General features: G+C 39.0%; 1 protein-coding gene across 2 annotated transcripts in view; it reads left to right on the forward strand.

Moving 5' to 3' along the window:
- The window catches only part of LOC149238909 (ferrochelatase-2, chloroplastic-like), a 385,049-nt gene that overhangs the window by 125,848 nt on the left and 235,323 nt on the right, over positions 1–23,878 (forward strand). For both annotated transcript variants that reach the window (XM_089373228.1, XM_089373227.1), the window contains exons 6-7: positions 19,237–19,340; positions 19,485–19,611. In XM_089373228.1, the coding sequence (XP_089229354.1) occupies positions 19,237–19,340; positions 19,485–19,611 (231 nt within the window). The remainder of the gene's footprint in view (positions 1–19,236; positions 19,341–19,484; positions 19,612–23,878) is intronic.

Consider the following 23,878-nt stretch of genomic DNA (forward strand, 5'->3'; position numbering starts at 1 on the left):
CACAGATACATTGACAATTTGCAGATGTAAACCCACAAACTCAAATAACATCAGAAAATTCAGCACAAGAAATGAATCAACTTCATTTATTATAATATAGCATGCAAAGTACAATTGGAGACAAAATAGGAAAGGTGATAGTTGAGTGGACCTCCAAATATTCTGCTAAATGCCGATCTTGATCTCTCAAAACACCACAAATGCTACACTCTCCCTTCAACAACAACCGACACTGAATCAACTGATGAAGCACCAATTGAGGACCTGAGTGATCCTCACTCCAATATCCTTCAAGCTCTATGAAACCCTTGGATGAAGTCTCCTCATAGAGAGTTGGGTTTTCGTCCAACACTCAACAATATACCTGAGTGTTTTCGTCCTCGGGCTATGGTCCGAATTGGATCATTATATTGTCTGTCATCCATCTCGATGCATTTGGAGTGGAAAAAGTGGAGGAATCAGCTCACGCGACCATTTTTACCAGTAGAACCTAGTTTGGCAAAATGGGGTCTGAAACCTTCTGGTAGCATTTTGAGGCATCAAACGACGTTTTTTGGGGGTAAAACTTTGCCGATTTAGTGCAACACATTTTCGTGCTATTCTACACACAGAGACCTTTCCGACGATGTCAGAAGCGCGTCAATCGAAGTCCATCTGCAAAAGCTATGCCACTCAAAATTTGACCTTCCTGTTTTCACACCTATAGTTTGGGAGGATGTCGCGTCAGCCCCCATTATTCATGGAAAAGGGTCTAGCCACGTGTTTGTGATGTAAAAGACTCTAGAGGAGTCTGTTTTGTAACCCTAGTTAAGAGTTGATGTAGTTAAACTTAACCACTAGTAGGCTATCGAGCTGTGTTATAACCAAGCCACTAGAAGGAAGAGACATTCCATTCTTTCGAGAGCATTTTGTTTCATAGCTGAGCAAAGATAGAAGAGATAGGAGGTAGAGCACACAGAGAGGATCTGTGCACTATAGCAACCCATGGGCCACTGGCATTACTTCTTTGTACCTACAACCATATTTTTAGATAGAGAAAGAGAGCGAAGCAACCTCACCTTCTAGCTGGGTTTTCTCCCGAAAGAGTTTCCATAGAGTGTCTTGTGTGTGTGTGTGCTTATTTTGTCGTTCTCTACTTTTCTGCATAATTTCCATCTACATGTATGAACTAATTACAGTTAAATCCACAGATCTTAAAGTTTAATAAACTGTAATAGTGTAGAATTTTTAGAGTTTTAATATAATATTATTAGATCTGTTGTGACGAACTGTCCAGTGGAATATCCACGACAGTTTACGGATCATTTGGTATCAGAGATGGTTTCTTTGGGTCTTTGTGGACATTTGCAGGGGATCTAGGTCGACGGGGTCGAAAATCGTAAAACCTTAATCATGGCTGACGAATCTGTAAACGAACCTTGTGATCCTACAGAGGTGAGGTTTTTGCCGCTTGAACAACAAGTAACAGATATAAACTCCTCATGGCGTCCATAAGCAATACGTTGGGGATATTTGGAGAAGACGGGGGTTCGAATGCAGAGGACAAATCAAAAGTGGGGTCGGGAGATTGGGAAGACACAGAGAACCAGCCGAAGAAAGAACCTGGAAAATATCAACCTAGTTCGAGTGCCGTGAATCAATCCCTGTTTAAAATGGAAGCAAAAGTTGATATCAAGCCGTACCATAGTGAGATCGATGCTCTGAAGCTGAACTAGTGGTTGTAGTAACTGGAAGTTTATTTCAACGTTCATTAGATCGAGGAAGGGAAAAATATCTCATTCATGCGGCTAAAATTACTGGGGCATGCACTGACTTAGTGGGAGAGCCACACGGAAACCCTGAGGTTGGAGGTAAAACCTCCAGTGACTAAGTGGAAGGATTTCAAAACCCTCATTAAGTCACAGTTTTATCCCATTGGGTACGTGGAGGACCAGTGGATCCAGTGGCATTACTTCAGGCAAAAGCCGGGCCAAAGTGTGTAGGAGTACACCACAGAATTAAGAAAGATGGCTATAATGTTGGGTATCTCTCCAAAGAACCCAGATGTACTCCTCAAGTATTTGGGGGGTCTACACCGCCATCTGTATGAGCAAGTGATGTTGTTCAATCCCAAATCGATGGACAAAACTTGTGTACAGGCATAGTACCTAGAGAACATAGGCTTGAAAAGAGCACAATCAAGTGGATCGAAGTAGAAGGAGCAACATGAAGCTTCAAAGGAGGGGAAGATGAAGCAAAAAAGGGGAAAAGATAAAAAGACAACAACCACAACACACCAGTGCAAATATCCTGGCAACCACTGCAACATTGATGGCCATACAGAGGAGAAGTGTTGGAAGTTGTATCAGAGCTAGACTAGAAGAACAAGAAGAAAGATAATAAGAAGAAGAATCTCATGGCCTCTGATTCGAGCAACCAAGTTGAAAGCAACTCGGACGTGGATGAGAAGATCGTCTATACATCAATGCAAAAGGAGGTGAATCTAAGTAGCCTTCAGCAACATGAAGAGAAGGAAATAACCAAACTCTTCCATATAAAGATATAGGTCAAAAAGACAAATATTGATGCTCTGTTTGACTCAGGATCGCAGGCTAATCTCATTGCAGCAAAGCTGGTCAAGAAGTTGGGGTTGGAAGTTCGTGATCATCCAAACCCATATTCACTGGGATGGGTAAATAAGGACGCAGAGCTGAAGGTAACAAAACAATTGAAAATGAGATTTGCTTTCAGTGTTGATTTTATTGATGAAGTAGATTTGGATGTTGTTCCCCTTGATGTATGTGGAGTTGTGTTTGAGAGTCCATACATGTACATGCATGATGCAATATTCATGAGGAGAGCTAACTAGTACCGACTCATCAGGGATGGAAAATCGTTCATCATCAATGCGCACAAAGGCAAGTCGAAAATTTCACTGGTAAGTGCCAACCAAGCCAAGAAATTGATCAATTCTAGCAAGAAGTATGTTTTATTGTTGTTAAGAGAAAGTTAGTTTGATAAGAGGAAATGCATCCCTGGAGGGGTATACTAAGAAACAAAAACAACAATTGGAGTTATTACAGACATACAAGGATGTGTTCCGAGAGCCTAAAGGGTTACCACTTAAGAGATAATTGGAGCACGAGATCCAACTATTGCCGGATATTCGGTTGTACAGGCAACCTGTTATAGAACCATGTGAGTTGAAGAAATAATCACAACAACTGCTAGAACAGGGTGTCATTTGACCGCGTATATCACCATGTGGATCACCTATCATCATTGTGCCAAAGAAGGATGGGACTTGGTGGATGTGTACAGATTACAAGGCGTTGAATAAAATCACGCTCAAGAACAGATACCCCCTGCCTAGGATATACGATTTGCTAGATTAGTTGCAGCAAGAAAAGTATTTCACCAAGTTGGACTTGATGTCTGGATATCACCAGGTTCGAGTCAAAGCAGAAGATACATGGAAGACCGCCTTAAAAACCAGGCAAGGTTTGTATGAGTGGTTAGTTATGCCATTTGGCCTATGTAATGCACCAACTATGTTTATGAGATTAATGAATGATATACTGCGCCCTGTTATAGATTCATTTGCTATTGTCTATCTGGATGATATACTAGTATATAGTGCTACTTGGGAGGAGCACATTTCACATTTGACACAGGTGCTGGAAACATTGAAGAAGCACCAGTTGCTAGCAAATCTCAAGAAGTGCGAGTTTGCGCAACGGTCCTTGGTGTATCTGGGGCATGTGATTAGTGGAGGATAGGTGAAGATAGATCCTTCGAAGATGGAGGCCATCATGAAATGGCCGGTGCCTACTAACGTTTCTGAGGTCAAGAGTTTCATTGGGGCAACACAGTACCTGAGGAAATTCATAGCTTCATTTTCAGCAGTAGCAACACCGCTCTGTTGATTTGTGGTAGCATCGGATGTGCTCTAGCCACAAAATTTGGTGGAGAGGTTGGGGCGCATGAGATCTCCAATACCTAGAAAGGGTTTGGGCAGATTCTAAATAGTTTAGGAGATATTAAAATAATTAATATTTTTAATGGAGTCCCTAAGTCTAAACTTAGGGAAATTAAAATATTAATGTGGATTAATATAAAATTGTGCTAGAATGGTCCAAAAGACATCGATCAAGCCAAATCTAATCTTAGCCATCGATTAGGGACTTAATTTCGGTTGTTGATATGTCAATGAGAAAAGTAAAAGAGGGGGCTTGAGGGTCACTTGGAGAGCACATCAGATGATCAATGATTCTATTCTCTAGAGTGGGGTTTGCTAAGAGAGATAGAATCAGTGATCGAAGTTGCAGCTGAGGGGTAGTGAGTACAGAGAGATAGAGGGGCAGAGATAGTGTCGGGAGATCAACGCAGGAGCCAGAGAGAGTGATGCAGTAGCAGCCAGGGCTCACGCAGGGCCACGCAAAGGCAACCAGGAGCTGCGCAGTGCTTCAGAGAGGATAGTGTTGCTGACGCAAAGGGCCAAAAAGTTGAGGCAGGGCCTCCTGAAGCTGACGCAGGCCCATTCAGGGTGATGCAGGGCCAACGCTAGGCAGAGAGGCTGACACAGTCTAGAAAGGCAGACGCTGGGGTTTCTGGGGCAAATTGGAGCTGAGGAATTGCTGGAGGGTTTATCCGGGGTTTCAATTAGGACATTTGTCTCAGACTGAGAGGTACTACTGCCAAGGGCATTCTCTGTTGGGTAAGTCGGATTTGGCACCCAGATTGTACTCTGAAACTGCTTAATAAGAAAACCCTTAGATAGTTGCACCGGTTTTTCTGCATTGAGTTTTTCTGGGGACATTAGTCCAAAAATAACAGTGTCATTTTGTGTGCTTGTTTCTGTTTCCTTCAGTTGATGATCTGTAATATGTTGAGCATGCACTAGTGTTTATTTTTAGTATTTACATTGTAAATAACTTGTTAAGTAACATAACAAGTAGGTAGGAATAAATCAGTAAAAGTGCATGGAGTGTTTCTAACTGGTAGACTTATAAATTCAACACGTTCCACGCCATAACAACAAGTGGCAAAAGTTTCCAGTGGGGAAAAGTTTAGTAGAAGGCTTTCGAGGAGCTAAAGAAGATCAACCAAGAACCAGTTCTTCCATTACCAAACTTGCAGTGACCCTTTGAAGTGGAGATAGATGCGAGTGGGTATGCGATGGGAGCTGTCTTGATGCAAGGAGGAAGGTTTGTTTGCTACCATTCTGAAGTTTTTCATGGGGCAGTTCTTAACTACCCTACCTACGATAAAGAGCTCTATGACATGGTGCAAGCTATGAATAAGTGGAATCACTATCTGATGGGAAAGGAGACAATAATCCACATAGATCACCCGCCATTATGGTACTTGTAGGCCCAGAGTAAGCTACAACAGTCCAGGCATTACAAGTGGATGGGGTTTTTACAACAGTTTCATTTGGTGATCGAGTATAAGAAGAGTAACACAAACAAGTTGGACGATATGCTTTCAAGGCCACCCACATCAAAGATTATAGCTTTGGGGACTCTTATGCATATGGAGCCATTCACCCATGATGCATACAGAGAGGCATATTCAGAAGATGAGGACTTGAAGGAGGTATATTGATAGTTGCAGAGTCAGAGTCATGTGCACGATGGCGGCAACACCGTTGACTACCATCTCTAAGATGGGTTACTCTATTGGCTGGATAAGCTATGTGTTCCTAAAGGTGAACGTTCGCAGTTGATTAGAGAGGCTCACACCACCAAGGTTGCAGGGCACTTTGGTGTAGGGAAGACCGTGGCTAACTTGTAGAGGTATGTGTATTGGCCCAAGATGCAAGAGCAGGTAGCTAGGTTCATAAGAGGATGCATGCTTTGTTGTACAACCAAGGCTATCAATAGGAAACAGGGTTTGTATCATCCCTTACCTGTACCTACTCGTCCTTGGGAAAGCCTTTCCATGGACTTTGTGGGAGGTTTACCGACAACCAAGAAGGGACATGACTACTTGTTCATGGTAGTTGACAGGTTCAGCAAGATGTGTTATCTTATGCCCTGTAAAAAGACCATCAACGGACAAGAAGCAACAAACTTATTCTTTGAATAGGTCTGTGTGCACTTTGGGATACTAAGGAGCATTATTTCAGACAAGGACACAAGATTACTCAGTGCATTTTGTACTACATTGTGGGAGAAGATGGACACAAAGTTGAATAGATCTACAACATTCCATCCACAGACAGATGGCAGACGTAAATAGTGAACGAGACTTTGGTGCAACTTTTGAGGGTATACAACTGGAAGCATCCGAAGACCTGGGATGAAAGCTTGGTATATATATATAGCATTCTTATAACAAAGCGGTCCACACTTCTATAGGAAAGTCCACATTTAAGTCTTATTTTGAATATTTGCAACCTTCACCTTTGGATATTGCATATGGGCAACAGGAGTGAGGGAAGATCTTACATGTGATGCTTTGAGGGTTGAAAAGTTTATAGAGAAGATCAGGAAAATCCATTTACAAGTACATGAAACATTGTAGAAGTCGTCGGAGAAGTATAAGGCTATGCATGATCAACACAGAATAGAGAAATTATTCAAGGTGGGAGACAGTATGGCTACAATTGAACAAGGAGAGGCTGCAGGGGCCTCGCAAGAAAATCAAGGCCCTAAGGTATGGTCCCCTTGAGATACTGGAAAAGGTGGGTGATAATGTCTATCGACTCAGTCTACCACCATATATGCACATTTATTTAGTTGTGAATGTAGAGAATTTGAAACTCTATGAGCCTTCCATGCAAGATTAGGAAGAGGATCATGTCCTACCTTTTGTGGAGGATTTGGGACTAGATGCTTAGGCAGAGTTGACCGAAGATACAATTTTGTAGAAGAGGTCCACAACTACAAGACGGGCAACATGACCTTTAGCAGATTAGGTTGAAGGGACAACTTCCAAGCAAAGCTAAATGGTATACCAGAGAGAAGGTGGAGGAAAATTTCTTCACCTCATTCAGTAAAAGCTTTTGGGGACCAAAAACCTCCCAAAATGGGGAGGTGTGATCCGAATTGGATCATTATATTATGTCATCCATCTCGATGCATTTAGAGTGGAAAACGTGGAGGAATCGGCTCACAGGACGATTTTTATTGGCAGGACCCAGTTTGGCGAAACGAGGTGATAAACCTTTCGGGAGTGTTTTGAGGCATCAAAGAACGTTTTTTGGGGGTAAAACTTTGCCTCAATAGAGCAACACCTCTTAGTGCTATTCTACACGCGAAGACCTTTTCAATGACACAAGAAGCGTGTCAATCAGAGTTTGTATGCAAAAGTTATGCCACTCAGAAGTTGACCTTCTTGTTTTCACACCTATAGTTTAGGAGGATGTCGCGTCAGCCCCCATTTTTCATGGAAAAGGGGCTAAGCACGTGCTTGTGATGTAAAAAGCTCTAGAAGAGTTTATTTTGTAACTCTAGTTAAGAGTTGATGTAGTCAAATTTAACCACTAGTAGGCTATCGGGTTGTGTTATAACTGGGCCACTAGGAGGAAGAGACATTCCATTCTTTTGAGAGCATTTTGTTCCATAGCTGAGCAAAGATAACCAAGAGAGATAGGAGGTAGAGCACATAGAGAGGATCTGTGCACTGTAGCAGCCCACGAGCCACAAGTATTACTTCTTTGTACTTGCATCCATATTTCCAGATAAAGAAGCATTGGGAAACTACACACTCGTGTGTATGCATGACCCCCTCATGCTATTTAAGGATTGATTTCTAGAGACATAAGCATTTGAGGGAGAGTTGCAAACTCATCTAGGCCGTGGGCTTTTGGAGCTTTGTAAATCTCTTTCGGAGAGTTTTTCTATCTTCATACTTGTTATATTTTTTGGGAGAGAGTCTAGCTTTGTTAAATTCCAATCTTTGTAAGGATCTCTCTCATATTGTGGGAAACCCTCTTAGAGACATTTTTACCCATTTCAAGCGCTAATAAAAGATACAAATTTTGTTTGAGGGAGTTTGAGATTTTTCACATAGCATCTCCCTTCCTCACTTAGAGGAGGGATTTTTGTGGGTGGACTCTTGGCTTTTTAGCACTTTATTTCATTTTGTGCATGTTTAAAATTAACACATTTCATTCCACATGCAATTTTTGCTAATCTTGTATTTAAATTCTCACATGCATAAGCTTCAAACATGTAAACTTGAGCAAGTCTTATCTCATGTGTAAACACTTCATGTTTTGGCAAGTTTTAATTGTTTCATAATTTCTTCAAGTACATGCTTCACTACTTGGTCAATATATGCTATATGTCATGGAAACTATTGGAGCATTATCATTTATTTGAAACAATTGTAGCTTAAAGCAATCTATTCCATTTTACTTACCTATTTTCCATTTAATGGTGCAATCACGTGTGGGTTCATTTACATTTTAGTCTCTCAAGTTTTGCAATTATCTTATTTCTCTTTAAAGCATTTGTATGTAACATTATTTTAATTGGGGAATTAAGACAATTTGCACTTCATCTAGACATTTTAGTATAGGAAGGCCCCAAGTCTCACTAAAATTTTACTTTCAACATAAGTTGGTTGAAGTAGATATTTTAGGGACCCTCTACTCTTCTATGGACTCCTCATTGTGAGACTCTAATCTTTGGGCGAGGGTGAGGTCTGAGGATTGAATAGTTCATTTGCAATATTGTTCTAGAGATAAATAATAAAATTAACCAAGGGCACTTTCCATCACATTTACTTTACTTGTCTCTTGATGTTTTGAGTTGTTATTTTGCAAAGTTTATTTTCAAGAAACATTTCAAAACAAGTATTGTGATTTCTTCAAATTGCTAATAAGTGCTTTCATTTCATGTTTAAGTCTAATTCCATATTGACATCTTGATTTAACATTTAACATCTCCTATTTTAATTTTTAAAGAAAAATTTTCTAATTGTTGAGTTTTGATAAGATATATTTTGATTCATGAATTGATTTTATATCTTACAAATATCTTGTGCTAACATTTTTTCTTTTCATTTCAGGGTTACTTTGCTTTCATTATTTGGAAGCATTCCATTTTTACTTTGAGCATATGTATCTTTTATTTTGTTGATCAAATTCTTTATGAGCACTGGTTTTATGGTTTCTTCATGTTAATGATTTTCATTATTATTGCTCATATCATATTTTGCTCGTAGATCATTAAAAGTAATCGATTTTAACTATAACACTCTCCTAGAACCTCGTATCACTTTTAACTTGACTTTTCATTAGGGACCACCCCCCTTAGCTAACCTATGAGATAGCTTAGATGGAGAGAGACGAGAACAGTGTGACAACCTCTTCTCTGAGTTCCCTACCACCAACCACACCTTGTGGGGTTGAAGGCTTTTCTCACTAACTTGTAGGTAGGTGTAGGCAGCAAGAGTAACAACAATGACTATGCTTCTATTTTTATGATAGCAGTTCTCGTGGACTTGTTTCGTTCAATTGACAAACAAAGTTGTGAACCGAGTTGGGTTGGCCGTAGCAGGCCTGATTTGATCGATGCATCTTATTCTTATTGTAATTTATAATAGTGTGGAAAAGGTCCCGAAAAAATCGGGATTTATTCCTAAAAATACGATTTTTTGGGCTAAACGATTATATCGGCCGATTTTTTGGCGATTTTTTCATAAACGAAAAAATCGCGATATTATCGAATTAATCCCGATTTAATCGGGAGTCGATTGAAAAAATTGGCTTGCATTATGACCGCGTGGATAAAATGCCGGAAATCGTTCATTTCGGTTCATTTTAATTTTTCACTGTCTGTTTTGGCTTGTTCCGTGCTGTGGAGAATCGAGGGTTTCAAGTTTTTAGTTTGCATTTGCAACGTTGCCATTGCTTTAAGACTCAAGAGGAGCCCGCAACTGCAAGCCTCAAGGTATGCGTCTGAACTTCAGTGACCAGTCTTCAGATTTAGAAATCTATTACCTATAGGTTGTTAAAAGTTACATATTATGTAATATCATTATGGTTAACCGTTAATATATAATATATATTTAGTAAATTAATATTACATAATACATATGGCTATGCGCATTGCGGGCAGCGGAAAGCCATTATCCAAATTCCAAATTTGTTATATCAATATGTATTGTGTATAACTGTTAACAATATTACAATGATACCAAATTCGTTATAGAACTTTTCTCAGTTCTGGGACTAGATCAAATATGATCAAACTTCAAAGATATCAACCTTGACAAAATCAACCCATTGAGGGCCTTGTTTAATAAATCTATTATAGAGATATCACTATCCTTTTGACTTTAAATGTCCCTAATCAACTCTCCACTGCATAAGTAATTTGTCTCTTTCAAAGCACAATCAACGTTGTCACTCGAGAGTCAAGACATATCAATGAACGATGCACACTGCATAAATTGACTACGTCAACAATGGACAATCAGTGGAAGGCCCAAAACAATATAGTTGTTAAGTTATTTATATCAGTCAAATAATGAAAACACACAGTCCTTCATTCAGCTTGATAACAAGAGTTACAGTACACAGAAGTTATTAGGAACCTGGTGTTAACTCAACAATGCAGACTCTAGCATATCAGTCCCCTTTTGGTGAAGGATATCAGTGCCACTTGAAGAATGCTAGCTCAGAAATTGAGCCCACAGTGTTAACATATAATAATAAATATATATGGCTTAAGTGTTCACTGTTCGGTGGGTCTAAAAATTTAAAATTAAAATTACTATAAATTTGTAATTTAAATTTTAAATTTTAAATTTACTAATTTGTTTCTAAATTCTGAGTGCAATACAAATTAATAATTATATTTTGCTGATTTGAATTTGTTTCAATTTTTTTTGTGCCCAGGTTTAAACTTTAAATTCAAGCTCAAAGTTTAAAACAAAATGCCGAGGATTTTGGATTCTATGTGGGAGTTTGGTGAGCTTGATGCTACACCCGAAACTGGGGGGGTCAGTAGAATGTATTTGACTTGCAAGTTGTGTGGCAAGCATATGTCAGGAGGCATCAACAGATTAAAATTCCATTTGGGGCAAATTCCAGGGCAAAATGTTGAACTTTGCAAAAACACAACTCCAGAAATCATTCTACGGGCCATTCAATCATTGATGGATAAAGAGGACGGAAAAGACACCAGGGCAGCAATAACAAAACAACTTGTAGTGGGCTCAAGAGTGGGGGGAATTGAGAGTGGCAGTGCTTCTACAACAGCATCACCTTCCTCACCCATGGGTACTCATCCTTCTATCTCATCATTTTTTGTTCCTAGAACAACAACTGGTTCACAACTTGGGATCAAATCATCAATGAAAAAAAAGGAAAAGGCAGAAGCTGATTGGTTGGTCAGTAGGTGTCTTCTATGGAGTGATGTTCCTTTCAACATTGCTAAGACAAACCCATTCTACCAACCTATGTTTGATGTTGTTGCTGTCGTTGGCCCGGGGTACAAAGCCCCCACCTTTGTAGAATTGAGAGGGCCTCTTCTTCAAGATGAAAAGACTGAGTGCACTGCTAGATTGGCAGAGTTTAGGGCATCACGGGAGCACACTAGATGCACAGTCATGTCAGATGGTTGGACTGGCCAGAAGGGTAGGACCCTTCTTAACTTCTTGGTTAGTTGTCCCAAGGGGACAATGTTTATGAAATCTGTTGATGCATCTGCACACATTAAAGATGCACGCACATTATGTGAGTTGTTGGACCTCTTCATTCACGGAGTAGGCCCAAGCAATGTTGTCCAAGTCATAACGGACAACACTGCAAATTATGTTGCAGCTGGCAAGATGCTTATGGAGAGGTATCCTAACTTGTTTTGGACACCTTGTGCTGCTCATTGCATTGACTTGATGTTGGAGGATATAGGTAAGATTCCTACTGTGAGGGATATTGTTGAATCATCCAAGAGCATAACAAAATTTATATATAATCATTCATCTGTGCTTAACTTGATGAGAAAATTCACGAACAACAAAAAGTTGGTGCGGCCTGCCATTACATGATTTGCCACTACTTTCATATCTCTTCGGTCTCTGTTGAATTCTATGTGGGAGGTGAAGAGCATGTTTCTCTCAGCGGATTGGCGTTCTTTATCTATTAGCTGCAAACTGGATGGAGAGGGCATATGTAGACTAGTTTCATATGATCAGAGCTTTTGGGCAGGAGTGGAGGAGGTGTGTGCCATTTCAGAACCTTTGGTAAAGGTTCTTCGGTTGGTTGATGGAGACAAGCCCGCAATGGGCTACTTGTATGAGGCCATGGATAGGGCCAAAGAAGCCATCCGTGCTTATTATGTAGAGAAGGGAGACGAGGGGTTAGAGAAACAACAGGTCATATGGGGAGTGATTGATCAACGATGGAACAATACCCTCCATCGCCCCATTCATGCTGCAGGTGTCTACCTCAACCCTGCATTTTCTTATGCTTGTGGTTTCAGATTTGATGCCGAGGTGATGGATGGATTCTTCACTTGTGTCGAGAGGATGGTGTCATTTGAGCAAGAACGTGAGGATATTTCTAAAGAAATGGAGGTCTATAGGATGGGAGGTGGCACATTTGGTTTTAACATGGCTATTAAGAATAGGACGACCAAAATGCCAGGTAAGCTTCAGTTTGTTTCAAACTTTCAAGTTTAGAATTTCAATGTTTTTTTTATGTTTCTCATTTTTCTTTTAACTTGTAGATGCTTGGTGGACAAGCTATGGTGCCAGAGTACCCCATCTCCAAAAGCTTGCCATTCGAGTGCTCAACCAAACATGCAGTTCCTCTGGGTGTGAGCGCAACTGGATTGTATTTGACAAAATACACTCCAAAAAGCGCAACAGGTAAAAACTAAAAAGATTTCAAATTAAATTTATTGAATTCGTTTGATTAATTTTAATATTTAAATTTTCTAAGTACCGATTTACAATCTATGACCCTAATACAGATTGGAGTCCCAACGCCTCAATGACGTGGTCTACATCCACTACAATCTTCGATTGTGGGTGAGACAGCTTCAGAAACCTACTGATGTGGAAGCCATCTCATTGGACAATATTGATACCACCGCTTCATGGAGAGTCGAGACTGAGAGACCGATCTTGGACTCGATCCCGGATTGGTTAGGTGTGGATCTAGAGGATGTAGCAGTTGCAGAGGAGGGAGAGCCAGAGATAGAGGAGGAGGAGGCGGAGCAACATCAGGGTCAAGAGGCAGTAGCAGAGCTGGATGAGGATGTTGAGGAGGAGGTGACACCATCTAGGATGGGCAGCAACAGCAGCATAACACAAAGGCCACCTCTTCGATTGGCTTCTAGAGGACGATTGAGTCCATTTCATTTTGTATCCCCAGGGGCAAGGTCTTCTTCCTCTAGAGGAAAAGGCAAAGCCATTCCCTATTCCCGTAAAAGGGGAAGAGGATCTCAGTGACTGATTAGTGATTACTTGATGACTTTTAGATTGACTCATGATGTACATTTATTATATTTTTTGTTGATATTTTGACTCTTGAGAGTTAAGACTCAGACAGGACTCAAAATTCAGGAGTTGATTCACTATTTTGATATGTGATGTAGCACTAGACTTCATATACATATTATATATTAGCTTTATTTACATGTTTATGTGGAAATGCATTTATTTGATGTTGTGGATACTCTAGATGTTAAAAAAAATTAAAAAAAATGAATAATTTTGTGTTTTTTTAATTTTGCCGACTTTTTCGAAAAAATCTCGACTTTGCCGAGTTTTTCAACTTTTGGACCCTTGCCGAATTAATCCTGACTTCGAATTTTTCCACATTGCTTTATATCTCAATTGAACATTGATGAATATCTAACAAAAAAAGAATCTGGTTGGATTTTCCCTCTTTTGGGGTTTTTCCCTGGTCTCTGATCTAAATCTTGGTGTCTCTCTTGTGCATGTTTTTCTTCTATTGTTCCTTACTATTCCACTTCATTGTTGATATTATTGTTCTCTCTACACAATTGCTAATGATGAAATGATGTCTTGAGGTGAATGTAATGTGAAAATAATGAAAAAGTATTAAATTGCAAATGTCTACAACAAAGAACAATCTAGCCCTAAAAATTAACAATGCTAGATGTGCTCACTCAACCTATCTGGAGAGTGTAAGCTTGATGCTGAAAGGAACCTACTCAACCGAGTAATTTTGGGCCTTTAGGACCATTCTTCTGGTCAACATCTTGACCCAAGAAGAATGACTGTCCTTTGTCAGATCATTCTTCTTCCTAAATCAGAAAGGCAGAAAAATTTTCTTATTCTTGATAATTACTCGTGATCTTTTTGATTTTTTATTACGATTTTTTATATCTTCTTTCTTTTAGTTCATCAAGCAATTACCAAAGCAATAACACATAAAACAATGGACACTAGATGTAGGTACTTTGCCAGGGAAAAACCACTGTTGAGTGGAAAACCCAGTCAAGAAAATTCTTCCTTTCAATAGTATTTTTTGAGACTCTTCACCCTAGACAAAGAGCAAATCTTCCGTCCACGCCAAGTCAACGTCTCATATTTTCGACCTCCTTTCCAACAACTTTGACTAGGCAGCAACTTTCGACATCAGTGAAACTCAGAAGACTTTGATCTCCCAATTTAGGGCACGAAACAGAGAGAGAGAGGCACCAAAATTTCGTTTTTCTTCTTCTCCTTAGACTCCACCCAACTCGCACTTCCTTTGCTTCCTGAGTTTAGACTTCGCACTTGCTAGCTTCCTTAGAGATATAGAACTTGTTTGAGATAAGTTGCTCCAAATGAATTCAACTTTCTTGTATTTATAGGCTTCATGTGAGGTCGAATTAGTGTCCTTAGGTCGACTTGATACTTCTAGGCCGAGTTGGTGTGGAGGATATATAAATTATATTTGACTCAATATGTAACCTTTTTATATGATTCAAAAACCCAAAAAGGGTCTCTTTAAAAGTACAATGACTCTATTAACTCAGAATAAATCCTAAAATTCCTCAATGGGGACTTTGACGTAATACATGGTGACCCAGCATGAAACCCCTGCTTTAATAAGCCACAATAATAATACTAAAAAATCTTTTCTTTATTATTTTGATAAGTACATTACAAATGACTCAAATACATTAAATGAAGATCGAACCTAGTTACATTTTCCAACACTCCCTTTTAACTAGGGAGGTATTCATCATACAAAAGTACAAGGAAGATCTCAACTATATGAACCATGAAGAACTTTTAGGCACTGCAATGCCATGGACTAGATTCCTCACCCGGGCAATTTATCCATTGGTCTCTCAACAATTTAGGCACCACAATGCCATTGACTAGATTCCTAACCAGGGAAATCTATCCAAGTGGTGTTAATTTTAGGTATGTTCTATGCTTAGAGCAATTTATCTCAATTTTCACTGTTAGCTCAATATCTTTTCTAGATTAGCAATCACATCAGCATTAAAGTAAACTGCAGATATAACATAAACATAAATCGCAGAAGACAAGCCAAGACAAGAGGACACAAGATGTGGCGCTAGCCAGGGACAAACCCCAATGTGAAGAAACCCTTGATCAATTCTTCGTATATGTTCTTCAATCGTTCAGTAGAGAGAAAGAGAGATAGTACATTTACAACAGAAGTCAACACTTTGACTTATCTAGATAAGAGCATAGATCATCTCTAAGAAGATGATACATGAGATCAGTTGAAGACATGCTGCTTCAACTGATTCTCCAAGGTGACTCCTTCACCTATTGTTGTGTTGCATTTCGTCATCATGCTGCACCTCACTGTGCTGCACCCATCATCACTATGCTGCATTTCATCATGCTTCATTAATCATGACTGTACCCATCACTGTACTGCATTATGTGCCGTTGCTGCACCATGTTGCCACACTGACCTATGTGCTGGCTGCATCTTGCTTGCTTGTTGTCCCTAGCTTGCTTGTTGTCCTTAGCATGCTTGCTATTGCATGCTAGCTGTCCCTTGCATGCTAGCTGTAATATTGCATGCTTGGTGTATTTGTTGCTAAGTACCATACAACTGTCCCAATGTTAGTTAGTTGTGCCTTGCATGCTTCTCTCATTTGAAGATAGATGCTCTGGCTGTTTCGGTAGTTCCCGACAGTTTTGGCAGTTCTAGCTGTTCCTGGCAGTGCCGGCAATTCTGGCTGTTCCCGGCAGTTTCGGCAGTTCTGGCAATTTCGGTTGTTCCCGACAGTTCTGGCTTCTACCCTCTGTGTTAGCTTCCCCGCCTGTTCTGGTAGTTCCCGACAGTTACGGCAGTTCCGACAATTACGGTTATTCCCAGCAGTTTCGGCTTTTCCCGATAGTTTCGGCAGTTCCTAGCAGTTCCAGCCTCTGCCATCTGTGTCAGCTTTCCCGGCTGTTCCCGGCAGTTCCGACAGTTCCTGCAATTTCGGCTATTCCTGATAGTTCCGACAGTTCTCGACAGTTCTTGGCAGTTCCGACTTTTCCCGGCAGTTTCGACAATTCCCGATAGTTCTGGTAGTTTCAGCAATTTCGGCTATTCTCGGCAATTCCCGACAGTGTCGACTTTTCCCGGTAGTTCCGGCAGTTCTGGCTTTTCTCGACAGTTTCGACTTCTGCCCTCTGGATTAGGATAGCGTTATCCCTTAGGATCTCTCCTCCTACTAAAACCCAAAGACAAGTAGAGAGGAAGAGATCCCAAGTCTTTTGAAATGACTTGAAGGCCACCTCTATTTATACTAAAACATTGAGTACAAGTTGGGTTTATTTAATTGCTGGCTGACCTTGACGAATTGTCCCAAAACACAAATAAATTCATATCTCCATGAATACTTATCGAAATGATGATCTTTACATCAATCCTACACCTCTCGATGAGAGGGATCCAAGAAAAATATCAGCTTCCATTAATAAGATGACCCACATGGAGTTTGGCCCTAGTTGCCAATTTTAACAAGTGGGAAGAAGGTGGACTCAAGCTTTTAGCCCCTCTAGGTACCATCAAGCTTACTTGCTAACCACCAACCCAAAAATCTAGATGTGTATCCAAAAACAGAGCTCTATAATCAACACCACCTTTTCAACTTCGGGACCTAGACATTAACACAAAGTGTTGGCTAGATGTCCTCCCAGGCAATGCTTCACTCACAAAGCCTCAACACTCGATCCAGTAGATCAAGGATGACCAATCTCTCCCAATCAAACTGATTGGTAACCATCATGCTATCAACACTTTCGAGAGATTCACCTGTGATGGAGCAACACTCATGGTTGGAGTTATAGCACAACATGAGCCATGGAGCATTGATACTTGTTCTTGGTGGCATTAGGGTCTAGGAGGATTGGTTGATGTCAGGTTCAGTCAGGGGATGGTGTGAGATCTAGGCATTGAGGGGTCCATTCATGGTGGGTTGACACAGAGGTAGAGCATCACCTAGTGGTTCATATGGGATTTGGGCATTGGGTCTCAGTTGCGTTGGGCCACCAAATTGGTCCGCAAGTTTGGATTGCTTGAGGGCAAGAAATCTTGGGGCAAGAGGATTTATAATTTTCTTTTTTTTGGTGTTCCTCATGGTATGGTTAGGATGGACTTTTAGGGTTGGAGGTAGATAGGTCACATGTGCAGGTTTAATTCATTAGCGGGTCGAGGGGCTTTTGGAGATGTTTGATGGGGTTTTGAGGAGTTTCCATGGGATCCGATGACATTCACTTGATGTATTTCATCATCTGCACAATTTGTCTTTCGTTCTGTCGCATTTCGACAACTTTCAAAAAACAGGGGTATCATTGGGCCTAACTCAGTTAATTACGCTTAAGGTAGCATTCCGAGAGGAAAACTTGACAGAACACCCTAGCGTAATAGCTTGTTGGAACCGAAAGGAAAAGCTCTACATGATGGAATGGTTAGAAGTGATTTTCAATGACCCGAGGAGGTGTGGTGACCAATTTACACTTTTCCCACATTAAAAAAATATTTTAATTGAAATAAAGAGGGAAAAGTGCTCAATAATTAAAATAATCATAAAATGGGAGGTTCTAGAGGGGTACTTTAGATCTATAAAAAGAGGAGGAGGCCATTAGAGGACATTTTGGATTTGATATTTTTGTTATAAAAAGAGGAGGAGGAGGCCATTAGAGGACAATTTTGGATTTGATATTTTTGTTATTGTGTGAGAGGTTGGGAACCCATCCTCTACTTCTGAGATTGGGCGAGTACCCATCTCCCCTTGGTGAATTCATCTAGAATTCACATGAGAGCTTAGCACTGGCAGTTCAGTTCAGTTTTTGTAGAGGGCTCGTGCAACAATGGAGCAGGTCCTTGATGCCAGTTCTATTTCAGGTATATCAACTATTCTGTTATTTCAGCATGTAAAACCCTAATTTATATATTATAATAAACTAAACTATAATAAACGCTGAGATTATTTCTGCTCATTGTATGATTGAATTGCATGCATTCTATTATTCTATTTTACATGGCAATCTTCTGTAAATTGAATGATAACTTTATGGAGAAATTTTGGTTGAAATAGTTTTCTGCAAAATCTGTAAAATATCCCGTTTGGGATAAATACCTGTATGCTTCCTCTAACACCAAATACTTCAATGCCCTTAGATTGAAGCCTGTTGTATTTGATAAATGATCTAAAAGACGTCCCGGAGTTCCTACCAAAATATGAAAACTTATGACCAGAGCTATTGCAATGCGATCATGTCAACACCGTCAACCACCAAATTGGTGGTTTTGAGCTGACAAAAAATTGCAGCTTTTGCACACATATTGCTGGAAAGTTTAAAATTTCAACAGGACATTTGATGTTACAACAGGTACAATCGATGTTGACAATGGTGGAAAAGAAAACAAACCTTCTAAACAACATGCTCTATAGAAAAATTGACTATTGTTTTTCTTAATTATCAGAGAGATCTGTATGCTGCTCCTGTTGGCAATACATGCATAAACTAACTGTTGTAGAAAGTGATGGGATTAAGAGCCATGTAATATTGATTAGTCAAGCTTTAGGAGATCAGATTATAGTTTGGCATTTTAAAATTGAAATATTTTATCGTCTTTATTTTTTCCGCAATGTAATTTCAGCTGAATTTCAAAATTTCCAATTTCCATTTACAGTATGAAAGGACTTGGATTCGAGCTTTATCTCTAAACATTTAGTAAATGCTACTCTGTTACTTCTACAAAGTATCCTGACATTGGTAACTCAATTAAATCATGTTACTGCGTGCCTTGTTAATTGTAATTCTGGGTTTTTGTAACCATGTGAGATATCTGTACAGATTAAGAATGACGGAATTACCAAGCTTGTTGTGCTTCCACTTTACCCTCAATTTTCAATCTCAACTAGTGGCTCAAGTCTTCGACTCCTCGAAAGAATTTTCAGGTATATGGGAATGGTTACCATGTTTATTATGTTGTCTTAGCTTAATGGTGATATGCAGCTTTCGTAGATTACTGAACTGTTTTAAAAGTTGTGTGATAAAAATGAGGAATAGAACCAATAGTAGATTTATCATGGTTATTTTAGGGAAGATGAGTATCTGGTCAAGATGCAGCACACTGTGATACCTTCGTGGTATCAACGGCAAGGATATATCAAGGCTATGACAAATTTGATGGAAAAGGAGTTAAAGAAGTTTGAAAGACCAAACGAGGTAATTATTTTGGGTGAAATACAGTATGGAACTCGTCGTTTTCTTATTCTGTGAATTGCAATGTCCTGGTGCATAAATGTGTCTCCCATTATGGGCATTGGGTATTTCTGTAAAGGTCACGTGATTCACCGTGAGTCACCGCTTCAGTATTTATATTACAGGTACCATTGTTCAATTGTATATCCAGTATTTTGACGACATATTTTTGTCTGTCTAAGGATTAATGGGTTTGTTCCTTTTGTAACGATGCCTCAACGTAAAATGTTTTTGGCTGTCTTGTTCCTTTTATAAGAAATTGTATATCCAATTTTTTGTCGACATATTTTTGTCTGTCTACGGATTAATGGGTTTGTTCCTTTCCTAATGATGCCTCAACATAAAATATTTTTGGCTGTCTTGTTCCTTTTATAAGAAGAAAGAAGAAATTAGAAATTATTTTATGGGACAGATTGATAGCTGATGGACAGATTGCTTCTTGATATTAATAATTATGTGAGGTTAAAGATAGCTTATGGACAGATTGCTTTTTGCTTTTTGATAATGATGTGCAAAGGACAGATTGCTTCGTAACAACGGTTGAATGTGTTACGAGTAATGTTGCAAATACCGCTGACGGTTGGATATTGTCGGCCAGCATAACATTGGATCTGAATAACAGGGAAAAAGGGAGATATCTGCAACACCGGTTACAATTGGTATTAGAGTAGTATTTCTGCGGGCATGTGGCAATAAAAACGTCCATTTTTAAAGATATTCTCGTCAAGGTTTCCGTTAACGTATCAGTCGCAGAAAAACGCTATCCCGAAGAACCACAACAAACCAGTGACGAAAAGTGCTTTAATTCTGCTGTACCTTCACTGTGTACACTGGAAACCACTCACACTTCATCGTTGTCATCATCATCATTGTGATCATTCTTGTGTTTTCATTGTGTAAGACGTCATTGCATCATCGCTCTATATGTGCTTCATTAGCACACTGCATTACAACTGTGAACGTACCACCCCAAAATCATTGAGTATGGAATGTCGTATCGCCTTATATCACTGTTAAAAAATCAACTTATTCGCTTAGCAGATTTAAATTAGAGCAAACCCTACCAACAACCGACCATATTTGATGCAACCTGAGGAATAGCGCTCTGTGCTAGTCTGCCTTGGGAATGTTCGCACGACCAAACCAGAGCGCTAAAGACCGTATTGTGACACCTGCAAAAGGGATGTAGTCAGGGCTGTGGAGGGGTCACACCAGCGTCTGATTAAGTCAGAAGTAGACGTAGCGGCTCACTAGAACAGTAACCATCATCCAACAAGATCGGCGTTGGGGTGATTGGGCTGTTCAAATTTCCGCCAATGCAAACTGTCAGGAACAGTCTCAATCGGTGTGGGAAAAAGGGTCATTAACAGTGAAAGCTCCGGTTCATATAGAGGAGATGGGTCAAATAGCAGCGAGATGGTTTAAGGAAAAAATATAAATATTAAGGCTGTGCGCCAAAATCAACACGTCACGAATATTTTAGTATCATAGAAAATCTATTATAAATGTGGATTTATTTATTAAATTTCTTAATGTGTTAATTTGTTAATCATTTTGATGATAAATCTGGGTTTAAATAGGTTTATGTTGGTTTATTTTTTATTTTTTTATATATGTTAAACACATACTTATTATCGTTATTATTTTTTTCACATGTTTTCTTCAATTACGTTTGTAAAGCACCTTACTACTCTTAGTATAATTATATAAAGCATCATAATTTACATGCCAAAAAGAAGCATAATAATTAGGTTTTTAAAACCGTGAATAAGTTATATCATATTATATGCCAAAAAGAAGCATAATAAGTTATATCATATGGGATGATGAAGGAAATAAATAAAACCACATACCATATCAAACCGTCTGACCATGTTATATAGATATATAGAAATATATAAATCATATACAACGATAAATTTTCCATATATAATTTAATTATATTGTATTTTATTATATAAGACATAATAAATTATATGATAAAATTTCAAATCTATGTTGAAGATGCATTGGTTCGTGCCTTAGAGAGTGGATGAGTATTTATTTAGGGTAGAACAATGACCTACCAAGACAACACGTGTAAGCCATAATTTTTAAAACACCAAGACTAGGATGTAAGGCTCACTGTTATTAATTGCACTAGGGATATCACTTGAACAACATAGCTCGGAGCACCATATAATGATGATTTGATGGGAGAAATATTTCAACTAATTGTTCAAAGCTTTCAGGTGCAAGATTAAATTATTGATGTCTTATTTGGAATGGGAGTAAGAATTTTAAAATTGTTGAAAGGGTCAGGTCTTGCCTTGGGTGTAATTTTCTTGCCTTAGAAATGATTTGACATTTCCTTGCTACTGCTAATGAAAATTGCATTGAGATCATAGATGCCTCAATGCAAAAGATTATGAATTTGTTTTTGGATGAGAGTGAAGACATTTCATTACAATTATTATCTCTGTTCCTGACTAGCTCTAGTAGATAAAACTTTAAAAGTGAGACGTTCCACTAGTGCCACATACGCTCACTGTAAATGTCGTTAGACAAGTAGTAACACCAGGGACATATCTTACAACTTTTAAAGTTGATGATAAAACTGAAGTTCAAACCATTACATTTGATGATGAATCAATCAGAGTCGCATATGTTGATAAAGTTTAGTCACTACCTCTCTTACCGGTGCTGGTTCACAAAGGATTGGAGCAGACTTCATTGAAGATCTTACATTATTAGTTGAACTTGAATCCTAGGATCAAGATCTATGTTGCATCATTTCTACTGCAAGTTTGCAACATCCTCTACATGTTATTTCTTGAATACTCGTCACAAGTATGATGATTTTCTCATGTGGAACAAATTTTTCTATCTTCATGATGAACAAAAGCACTTATATACACGGTGAAGAACACAATTCATTGTCAGCGAAGAATATGATCAATGGTTGAAGTTGATCTTTGGCATTAGTCCTTAATCTTGCTCGAAGGATGGAGCCTCTTGAGGAGGAATAACATGTAATGAACCTAATTGACATTATTATTTTTTTAATTATTATTAGTTAGGTCCCCTAAAGGTCATGTCTATTCACCATAACTCACCTCTTCAAACATTATTGAAGAGGTCCCATTATTCAATTGTAATCATCATTCGTTCAAGATTTATTAAACACATTTTTCTTTGGACTTATATTTGTCTTCAGAATTATGAGTTTATCCATTTTCTTTTGATGTCTTTGTGTAACGATCGATTGGTCTATTAGATTTCCTATTTGGAGTTTAACGTAGAGATTGCAGGGATTCACCAACCTCCCTTCTGCATGTGCTGAAACTTGACTTCTACACTCATCAAACAAAATAAATAATGTGTGCAATGTACATACACACTGTACAATGCCAAAGAAATCAATGTAATGAAAATTCAATATATTAAATTATTTTTTCTCTTCCAGACTTGGGAATATTCTCTCCCACTGTTATATATGTTAAAATTGGCAACTAGGGCCGAACTCCATGCGGGTCACCTTATTTATGGCTGCTGATATTTTTATTAGATTCCTCTCGTTGAGAGGTGTAGGATTGATCTAAAGATCATCCGAGTCCGATAATTATTTATGAAGATATGAATTTATTTTGATTATGGACAAATTGTCAAGTCGGCTAGCAACTTATGTAGGCTTAGAAGTCCAACAGTCATCTCTATTCAACCTCAACGTCTTGCATATAAATAGGAGTTTTTTCCTCATTTGGACACTTCACTCACACACATCTCTCTCTCTCTCCTGCGCAAAAAGAGTCTCTCCCTCTTTCTCACACGTGTGGATGAAAAGGAAGTCATCCTAGGGCAAAAAGGACACAGAAAAAGGACAGCAAGCATCTTTGACTAGCGTTGACCAGCATTGACCCTCCAAGGAGTGCGGATTGGGTGTGGTTGCCTCTCCTAGGCAGGCCGCAATTTTTGGCACAAAAATCGAGGTGACCTGACCTCTGGTTTGACCTGTATTGACTGCCCTAGTTTAGGACTGCAGTTGACTTTAGAAATCTGCACTTTGACTAAACTTTTGGGGCTGTTCTAGAGCTGTTTCTTCAGGCTGTTCGAAAACAAGTTGACCAGAAATTGACCAAGCATTTTAGAGGTCAATTTTAGCTAGTTTGACCAAGTTTGATTTTGCTGATCTAGGGTTTGCTGTTGCTGATATAAAATTACAGAATTTAGATATTGTACTATTTCTCTCTAC

This window comes from Pinus tabuliformis, chromosome 8 (genome assembly GCF_031772625.1).
Source record: "Pinus tabuliformis cultivar Carrire ecotype Pingquan chromosome 8, CPIR1, whole genome shotgun sequence".
In the NCBI taxonomy this organism is placed as follows: Eukaryota; Viridiplantae; Streptophyta; class Pinopsida; order Pinales; family Pinaceae; genus Pinus; species Pinus tabuliformis.